Source organism: Schistocerca serialis, chromosome 4, assembly GCF_023864345.2.
Source record: "Schistocerca serialis cubense isolate TAMUIC-IGC-003099 chromosome 4, iqSchSeri2.2, whole genome shotgun sequence".
Lineage (NCBI taxonomy): Eukaryota > Metazoa > Arthropoda > Insecta > Orthoptera > Acrididae > Schistocerca > Schistocerca serialis.
In genome coordinates, this window is record NC_064641.1 from 869799413 (window position 1) to 869809789 (window position 10377).

A 10377-nucleotide genomic window follows, 5' to 3' on the forward strand; every position below is an offset into this window, starting at 1 on the left:
CTGTGTGTGTCGAAGCGCCAACTTCAGTAACAATTCCATGGCATCGTTGCTGTCGACACCACATCCCTCCTCCTGAAACCTCGACAGCACCAGTTAGAGGGCTCTGTCGGCAGTGTGTTTCGTAGTGAAGACTTCAGTAACTATTCCGTGGCATCGTTGCTGACGATACCACATCCCTCCCCCGTGAAACCTCGACAGCTCCAGCTAGAGGGCGCTGTCGTCTGTGTGTGTCGAAGCGCCAACTTCAGTAACAATTCCATGGCATCGTTGCTGTCGACACCACATCCCTCCTCCTGAAACCTCGACAGCACCAGTTAGAGGGCTCTGTCGGCAGTGTGTCTCGTAGTGAAGACTTCGGTAACTATTCCGTGGCATTGTTGCTGACGATACCACATCCCTCCCCTGTGAAACCTCGACAGCTCCAGCTAGAGGGCGCTGTCGTCTGTGTGTGTCGAAGCGCCAACTTCAGTAACAATTCCATGGCATCGTTGCTGTCGACACCACATCCCTCCTCCTGAAACCTCGACAGCACCAGTTAGAGGGCTCTGTCGGCAGTGTGTTTCGTAGTGAAGACTTCAGTAACTATTCCGTGGCATCGTTGCTGACGATACCACATCCCTCCCCCGTGAAACCTCGACAGCTCCAGCTAGAGGGCGCTGTCGTCTGTGTGTGTCGAAGCGCCAACTTCAGTAACAATTCCATGGCATCGTTGCTGTCGACACCACATCCCTCCTCCTGAAACCTCGACAGCACCAGTTAGAGGGCTCTGTCGGCAGTGTGTTTCGTAGTGAAGACTTCAGTAACTATTCCGTGGCATCGTTGCTGACGATACCACATCCCTCCCCCGTGAAACCTCGACAGCTCCAGCTAGAGGGCGCTGTCGTCTGTGTGTGTCGAAGCGCCAACTTCAGTAACAATTCCATGGCATCGTTGCTGTCGACACCACATCCCTCCTCCTGAAACCTCGACAGCACCAGTTAGAGGGCTCTGTCGGCAGTGTGTCTCGTAGTGAAGACTTCGGTAACTATTCCGTGGCATTGTTGCTGACGATACCACATCCCTCCCCTGTGAAACCTCGACAGCTCCAGCTAGAGGGCGCTGTCGTCTGTGTGTGTCGAAGCGCCAACTTCAGTAACAATTCCATGGCATCGTTGCTGTCGACACCACATCCCTCCTCCTGAAACCTCGACAGCACCAGTTAGAGGGCTCTGTCGGCAGTGTGTTTCGTAGTGAAGACTTCAGTAACTATTCCGTGGCATCGTTGCTGACGATACCACATCCCTCCCCCGTGAAACCTCGACAGCTCCAGCTAGAGGGCGCTGTCGTCTGTGTGTGTCGAAGCGCCAACTTCAGTAACAATTCCATGGCATCGTTGCTGTCGACACCACATCCCTCCTCCTGAAACCTCGACAGCACCAGTTAGAGGGCTCTGTCGGCAGTGTGTTTCGTAGTGAAGACTTCAGTAACTATTCCGTGGCATCGTTGCTGACGATACCACATCCCTCCCCCGTGAAACCTCGACAGCTCCAGCTAGAGGGCGCTGTCGTCTGTGTGTGTCGAAGCGCCAACTTCAGTAACAATTCCATGGCATCGTTGCTGTCGACACCACATCCCTCCTCCTGAAACCTCGACAGCACCAGTTAGAGGGCTCTGTCGGCAGTGTGTCTCGTAGTGAAGACTTCGGTAACTATTCCGTGGCATTGTTGCTGACGATACCACATCCCTCCCCTGTGAAACCTCGACAGCTCCAGCTAGAGGGCGCTGTCGTCTGTGTGTGTCGAAGCGCCAACTTCAGTAACAATTCCATGGCATCGTTGCTGTCGACACCACATCCCTCCTCCTGAAACCTCGACAGCACCAGTTAGAGGGCTCTGTCGGCAGTGTGTTTCGTAGTGAAGACTTCAGTAACTATTCCGTGGCATCGTTGCTGACGATACCACATCCCTCCCCCGTGAAACCTCGACAGCTCCAGCTAGAGGGCGCTGTCGTCTGTGTGTGTCGAAGCGCCAACTTCAGTAACAATTCCATGGCATCGTTGCTGTCGACACCACATCCCTCCTCCTGAAACCTCGACAGCACCAGTTAGAGGGCTCTGTCGGCAGTGTGTTTCGTAGTGAAGACTTCAGTAACTATTCCGTGGCATCGTTGCTGACGATACCACATCCCTCCCCCGTGAAACCTCGACAGCTCCAGCTAGAGGGCGCTGTCGTCTGTGTGTGTCGAAGCGCCAACTTCAGTAACAATTCCATGGCATCGTTGCTGTCGACACCACATCCCTCCTCCTGAAACTTCGACAGCACCAGTTAGAGGGCTCTGTCGGCAGTGTGTTTCGTAGTGAAGACTTCAGTAACTATTCCGTGGCATCGTTGCTGACGATACCACATCCCTCCCCCGTGAAACCTCGACAGCTCCAGCTAGAGGGCGCTGTCGTCTGTGTGTGTCGAAGCGCCATCTTCAGTAACAATTCCATGGCATCGTTGCTGTCGACACCACATCCCTCCTCCTGAAACTTCGACAGCACCAGTTAGAGGGCTCTGTCGGCAGTGTGTTTCGTAGTGAAGACTTCAGTAACTATTCCGTGGCATCGTTGCTGACGATACCACATCCCTCACCCGTGAAACCTCGACAGCTCCAGCTAGAGGGCGCTGTCGTCTGTGTGTGTCGAAGCGCCAACTTCAGTAACAATTCCATGGCATCGTTGCTGTCGACACCACATCCCTCCTCCTGAAACTTCGACAGCACCAGTTAGAGGGCTCTGTCGGCAGTGTGTTTCGTAGTGAAGACTTCAGTAACTATTCCGTGGCATCGTTGCTGACGATACCACATCCCTCCCCCGTGAAACCTCGACAGCTCCAGCTAGAGGGCGCTGTCGTCTGTGTGTGTCGAAGCGCCAACTTCAGTAACAATTCCATGGCATCGTTGCTGTCGACACCACATCCCTCCTCCTGAAACTTCGACAGCACCAGTTAGAGGGCTCTGTCGGCAGTGTGTTTCGTAGTGAAGACTTCAGTAACTATTCCGTGGCATCGTTGCTGACGATACCACATCCCTCCCCCGTGAAACCTCGACAGCTCCAGCTAGAGGGCGCTGTCGTCTGTGTGTGTCGAAGCGCCAACTTCAGTAACAATTCCATGGCATCGTTGCTGTCGACACCACATCCCTCCTCCTGAAACTTCGACAGCACCAGTTAGAGGGCTCTGTCGGCAGTGTGTTTCGTAGTGAAGACTTCAGTAACTATTCCGTGGCATCGTTGCTGACGATACCACATCCCTCCCCCGTGAAACCTCGACAGCTCCAGCTAGAGGGCGCTGTCGTCTGTGTGTGTCGAAGCGCCAACTTCAGTAACAATTCCATGGCATCGTTGCTGTCGACACCACATCCCTCCTCCTGAAACCTCGACAGCACCAGTTAGAGGGCTCTGTCGGCAGTGTGTTTCGTAGTGAAGACTTCAGTAACTATTCCGTGGCATCGTTGCTGACGATACCACATCCCTCCCCCGTGAAACCTCGACAGCTCCAGCTAGAGGGCGCTGTCGTCTGTGTGTGTCGAAGCGCCAACTTCAGTAACAATTCCATGGCATCGTTGCTGTCGACACCACATCCCTCCTCCTGAAACCTCGACAGCACCAGTTAGAGGGCTCTGTCGGCAGTGTGTTTCGTAGTGAAGACTTCAGTAACTATTCCGTGGCATCGTTGCTGACGATACCACATCCCTCCCCCGTGAAACCTCGACAGCTCCAGCTAGAGGGCGCTGTCGTCTGTGTGTGTCGAAGCGCCAACTTCAGTAACAATTCCATGGCATCGTTGCTGTCGACACCACATCCCTCCTCCTGAAACCTCGACAGCACCAGTTAGAGGGCTCTGTCGGCAGTGTGTTTCGTAGTGAAGACTTCAGTAACTATTCCGTGGCATCGTTGCTGACGATACCACATCCCTCCCCCGTGAAACCTCGACAGCTCCAGCTAGAGGGCGCTGTCGTCTGTGTGTGTCGAAGCGCCAACTTCAGTAACAATTCCATGGCATCGTTGCTGTCGACACCACATCCCTCCTCCTGAAACCTCGACAGCACCAGTTAGAGGGCTCTGTCGGCAGTGTGTTTCGTAGTGAAGACTTCAGTAACTATTCCGTGGCATCGTTGCTGACGATACCACATCCCTCCCCCGTGAAACCTCGACAGCTCCAGCTAGAGGGCGCTGTCGTCTGTGTGTGTCGAAGCGCCAACTTCAGTAACAATTCCATGGCATCGTTGCTGTCGACACCACATCCCTCCTCCTGAAACTTCGACAGCACCAGTTAGAGGGCTCTGTCGGCAGTGTGTTTCGTAGTGAAGACTTCAGTAACTATTCCGTGGCATCGTTGCTGACGATACCACATCCCTCCCCCGTGAAACCTCGACAGCTCCAGCTAGAGGGCGCTGTCGTCTGTGTGTGTCGAAGCGCCAACTTCAGTAACAATTCCATGGCATCGTTGCTGTCGACACCACATCCCTCCTCCTGAAACTTCGACAGCACCAGTTAGAGGGCTCTGTCGGCAGTGTGTTTCGTAGTGAAGACTTCAGTAACTATTCCGTGGCATCGTTGCTGACGATACCACATCCCTCCCCCGTGAAACCTCGACAGCTCCAGCTAGAGGGCGCTGTCGTCTGTGTGTGTCGAAGCGCCAACTTCAGTAACAATTCCATGGCATCGTTGCTGTCGACACCACATCCCTCCTCCTGAAACCTCGACAGCACCAGTTAGAGGGCTCTGTCGGCAGTGTGTTTCGTAGTGAAGACTTCAGTAACTATTCCGTGGCATCGTTGCTGACGATACCACATCCCTCCCCCGTGAAACCTCGACAGCTCCAGCTAGAGGGCGCTGTCGTCTGTGTGTGTCGAAGCGCCAACTTCAGTAACAATTCCATGGCATCGTTGCTGTCGACACCACATCCCTCCTCCTGAAACCTCGACAGCACCAGTTAGAGGGCTCTGTCGGCAGTGTGTTTCGTAGTGAAGACTTCAGTAACTATTCCGTGGCATCGTTGCTGACGATACCACATCCCTCCCCCGTGAAACCTCGACAGCTCCAGCTAGAGGGCGCTGTCGTCTGTGTGTGTCGAAGCGCCAACTTCAGTAACAATTCCATGGCATCGTTGCTGTCGACACCACATCCCTCCTCCTGAAACCTCGACAGCACCAGTTAGAGGGCTCTGTCGGCAGTGTGTTTCGTAGTGAAGACTTCAGTAACTATTCCGTGGCATCGTTGCTGACGATACCACATCCCTCCCCCGTGAAACCTCGACAGCTCCAGCTAGAGGGCGCTGTCGTCTGTCTCGTAGTGCCAACCTCAGAATCTATTCTGTGGCGTCGTTGCTGTCGATACCAGATCCCTCCTCGTGAAACCTCGACAGCACCAGTTAGAGGGCGCTGTCGTCTGTGTGTCTAGTAGTGAAGACTTCAGTAACTATTCCGTGGCATCGTTGCTGTGGATACCGCATCCCTCCCCCATGAACCGGCAGCGAGTGGAAGAAGCCAGGTGGATCATAGTTGATGGGGCGGACAGCTGGACTACCCGTATGCGCTGTCTACCCGCGACCCCGAATTCCTCGTGAGGGTGGGTGTTGTGGGGTTGGCGAGGAAAACGTCCTGTGGTAAATCTGCCCAGGTCGCGCACCGAGACTGGGTATCATCGGATGAGGAGTCGGCGGTGGCGACGGCGGCGGCGGTGGCGGTGGCGGAGGCAGAGCAACGACCTCCATGGACGACGGTAGCGGCGGCGGCGGCATGACGGCAGCCTCAGCATCCATCGGCGGCGGCGGTGGCGGCAGCGGCTTCGGCGGCGTGACGGCAGCCTCAGAATACATCGGCGGCGGCGGCGGCGGCGGCGGCGGCGGCGTGACGGCAGTCTCAGCGTCCTTCGGTTGCGGCGGCGACGGCGGCGGCGGCTGTCAGAGCCGCCTGTCCGGTGCAGGCGCCCGGACCAACAGCGGCGACGACGGCAGGCGCGCCCTCGGCGGAGGCGCGAGGGGCCGATGCGGTTTCGGTGGCGTCGTGCGCTGAGGCGGCGGGAACCGCCAAGCCTCCAATTCTGTCGGAAAACAAGCAGCGGCAGAAAACCGAGGACGGCACAAACGAACCTGGTTCCAGTGTCGCTTCACAGTTCCAGAGGGACCAGAAATGAGAAATAAGGCGCAGCCAATCTGGCGAAGAATGCGCCCCTGTTCCCAGCGCTGCCTGCCAGTGAAAACGCGATAGCACACGAAATCATGCGGCCCCAAGCCAGAACGAGGGAAAGCAGCGGGAGCGCGCGGCGGCGTGTGCAGCAGCTGCGGGAGGGACCGATGAGCGCGGCCATGTAGCAATTCCTCTGGGGAATGGGTGCCGCGTGGCTGAGAGCGATAGGAAGCAAGGAAAGTCGAGAGCGCACGCTCGCGAGAGTGTGTGGCGCGCAACTTGCTCATCTGTGACAAACGTTCAGCCTCGCCGTTTGACTGGGGCGGAGGTCAAATGGAGAATGCCATTAGCAGCAAGGAACGCTTCAATCTCTGAGGACACGAATTGGGGCCGTTGTCTGAGACAATAACTTCAGGAAGGCCGTCAATGCAAAAAATAGACGTCAAAGCCCGAATAATGCTGGCAGAGGTAGTAGAGGACATAGGTACAACAAAAGGAAAGTTGCTGTACGCATCAATAACCATCAACCAGTGAATGTCCCAGAAAGGACCCGCACAATCAATGTGAACGCGCTGCCAAGACGCAGTAGGAGTTGCCCACGCAAAGAAGTGCTGGCGGGGAGCACATTGATGCTCCGCGCAAGAGCGGCAGTTAGAAAGCAAATTCTCGATTTATCTATCAATGCCGACCTGAGTGTAGTGACGACACGCTATTTGCTTCGTCCGCACTATAACCCAATGACCAGCGTGCAGTAAACGGAGGATTTCCGATTACAACGAACGACGTACAGCCACACGAGACTGATCATGCTTATGATCGGTGACCAATTAGAACTTTCGACCGTACAAAAAAATCATGAAACTTAGTCACTCCATATACAATAGCTAAAGTTTCTTTCTCGATTTGAGAATAGTGTTGCTGGGCAGAATTGAGCAATATAGACGCAAAAGCGATCGGTTGATCGACAGAATTAATGCTACGATGCTGTGAGAAGATGCATCGACAGACAAAACAACTGCAGGGATCGAAAGGAATCAAACAGCGATCACTCAACAAAGCAGATTTGAGCTTGTGGAAAGCAGTGTCACATTCCGAAGACCAAACAAAAGGAACGTTCTTACGCCGAAGGCGATGCAAGGGTGCTGCAATCTGCGATGAATTTGGTACAAACCGAATATAAAATGGCTCTGTGCACTATGGGACTCAACTTCTGAGGTCATCAGTCCCCTAGAACTTAGAACTACTTAAACCTAACTAACCTAAGGACATCACACACATCCATGCCCGAAGCAGGATTCGAACCTGCGACCGTAGCGGTCGCGCGGTTCCGGACTGTAGCGCCTAGAACCGTTCGGCCACCCCGTAAACCGAATATAGTAAGTGATTCTGCCCAACACAGATTGAAGTTCTTTCAAGTTCCTGTGTGCTGGCAAGTCTCTAATTGCCCTAAGATGTGACTGCGAGTGGTGGATACCCTGTCCGTTAATCACAAGTCCTAAATACTGAATCTCAGTTTGAAAACATTTTCACTTTTCCCTGTTACACTTAAGTCCCGCCTGAAAAAGTACAGTAAACAAGGCACGCACATTCTTCAGATGTTCATCAAGGGTGCGACCTGATAATTGGCACAACCAGGGACAGTGGCACACAACTGCTGCAAATAAGACTAAAAAATAGCAGGATCCGAAGCACAACCCGAACGGAAGGTGGCGAAACTTGAGCAAGCCAGGTGGGTGTTGATCACAAAATAACGCTGCGACTGTCCGAAGAGCGGAAGCTGAAAGTATGCGTCCGTAAGTCAATCGTGGAAAAGAATTATCCCGCACCAAGCTTATCAAAAATGTCTTCTGGACGCGGTAAGGGAAATGTAGCTACCACTGCCTGAGGATTTACTGTAGACAAAGTCAGTACAAATGCGGAGACGACTGTTTGGTTTCTTCTCACACACTATAGGCGGAGCCCATGGTGAAGCAAAAACAGGTTCAATGACACCAATGTCTTGCAAATGCCTAAGTTCAGCGGCTACGGCGTCACGCAGTGCGTGCGGTGCCGGGAGTGTGCGCCGGAAAACAGGCATGGCATCGTCTTTAACCACTACTTGCGCTGCAAAGTCTGTGGCTCAACCAAGGCCATCAGAAAAGAGTTCAGCAAATTCATTACATAGTGCGGCAACACTGTCTGCATGGTCACTAGCGTTGATGCAAAGTACATTGTCCTGAACTGCGATGCCAAAGAGTTCAAATGCGTCCATGCCGAAAACGTTCGTAGCATCACTAGAGCGGAGCACATGGAAAGAAACTGTACGGGTCGTTGCACCTTACGTGACTTGCAGACTACACACTCCGAGCATTGAGGTTTCCTGTCCAGTAAATGCAGTCAGTGTGGAATGTGAACGACGAAGCGGGGGCGAACCAAGCAAGTCATACGTAGATTTGTTCAGTAAAGAAACTGACGCACCAGTGTCCAGCTCTAAGCGAAGAACGTCCGCAAATGTTCAATGCCGCAAAAAGTTTCCTCACATCGCGCGGAATGCGAGAGGAAGTGTCTGGCAAAACTTGATTAACACGACGAGCTGTAGAAGCACATGAAGCAGAAGGCTTTGAATAAATGGCATTAACGTCCATAGGCTGATGTGAATCACGATAATGGCGCCTGCCGTTGCGGTGACGCTCACGCGAATCACGCAAACGGGAGACAAGTTGTGAATTAGAATTTCTCTCACTACACACAGCTTGCACGTGTCGTTTAGTATTACAAAAATAACACTGTGCGTGACGGGATGGGTAACTGTCCCGTGGGTGGGCACGAAAGCAGTTCGGACATGATTGCAGTTTCTTAGTGGGTGCCTGGTTTAAACCTTGTTTACGTGCGCGCGAGCGGGGCGGCGTGGCTGGCTGGGAGGACACGTCGAAAGCAGAAGTAGCCACGTCTAATGTATCTTGTCTGTCTATCAAGTCCACTACTTCCTGCAAAGACGGGTTTTTAAATCGGAGGATTTGTTCACGGATGCGGTGATCCGCCACATTCTGCGCAATAGCGTCTCTAATCATTATATCCGCATATGAGCGTCCACACGAGCAATTAAAGTCACAATCAGAAGTTAGTCCCTGAAGGTCCGCTAACCAAGATTTATTCGACTGAGTAGGGTCATGCAGGAGGATAAAGGATTTGTAACGTGCAGCTACCACATTTACACTGTCACGGAATTGGGAGTTCAAAGCATCAATCACTTCGTCGTAAGTTATAGTTTCTGGGCGGGTGGTGGGAACAATTTCATGAGCACACGGTACAACACAACACCCGCGTTGGCAATGAAAAACAGCAAGCCGCTCTGTACGTGGTACGTTGTAAGTTGCGAAGTGTGCCTCGAGCAGGGAGATGTATTCTGGCCAGCGTTCAACGTCTGGATTGAAGGCACGAAATAGCGGCGCCGTCGGCGACGGCTTCGGTACAGGCGGTGGCGTCGGAGGCGCCGAAGTAGCTGCAGTTTGTAGTGCGACCTGTCCATTTATGGCAACAAGCAGCTGCGTCATTTGCTAAGCCTGAAAACGTACAAGATCGGACAACGAAAAATGTGCCTATGGCGAAGCCATGGTGTACACAAATGAAAGTTTTATAGCAACTGGGGCAAACAGTCATACACCCACACGGTCACACTGTGAAATCACAAAAAAAGCTAAAGCAGTGGCGAGAAAAATAAAAGGTATTACAAGTCGGTACTGCAAGAAAGTGGTTTAGTGGTGCAAAAACAAGGTGATAAGCGATTACATAACTTTGTTCGTAGGTGAAATGCTGAAGCGAGGTGTCCTGGCTGTCTCCACCTGATCAAATAGGCTGAAGCAGTCGCGGAGCTCGTAGACCTCGACAGCACCAGCTAGAGGGCACTGTCGTCTGTGTGTCTTGTAGTGCCAACTTGAGAAACTATTCCGTGGCATCGTTTCTGTCGATACCACACTGCAGACGCCTAGTATATGGGAGCAACTAAGACAATCCATGCGCTACCGGAAAATAAAATTAAAAAACATCTCTGGTAGATTATTACTACGACAAAATGCGTTGGTAGAATTTGTTGAAGCTTCAGACCTCGACGCACAACAAATATTCAGTGACGACTAAATTTCGAAGATCACTGTTAAACAACCTTTCGAAACCAGTGAATTTGATAAATCATTGCTGTTAATTATTTTTCTGTAACTTTTGGTAATTTTCTCTTTCCTTACCTTGGCC

General features: G+C 52.7%; 1 protein-coding gene across 1 annotated transcript; it reads left to right on the plus strand.

The window, feature by feature from the left end:
* The first annotated feature begins 5733 nt into the window (after nucleotides 1-5733).
* Nucleotides 5734-6036, plus strand: LOC126474820 (uncharacterized). Its single transcript, XM_050102294.1, has one exon. It carries the CDS (start codon nucleotides 5734-5736, stop codon nucleotides 6034-6036), a length of 303 nt encoding a protein of 100 aa, XP_049958251.1.
* The last annotated feature ends 4341 nt before the right edge of the window (nucleotides 6037-10377 follow it).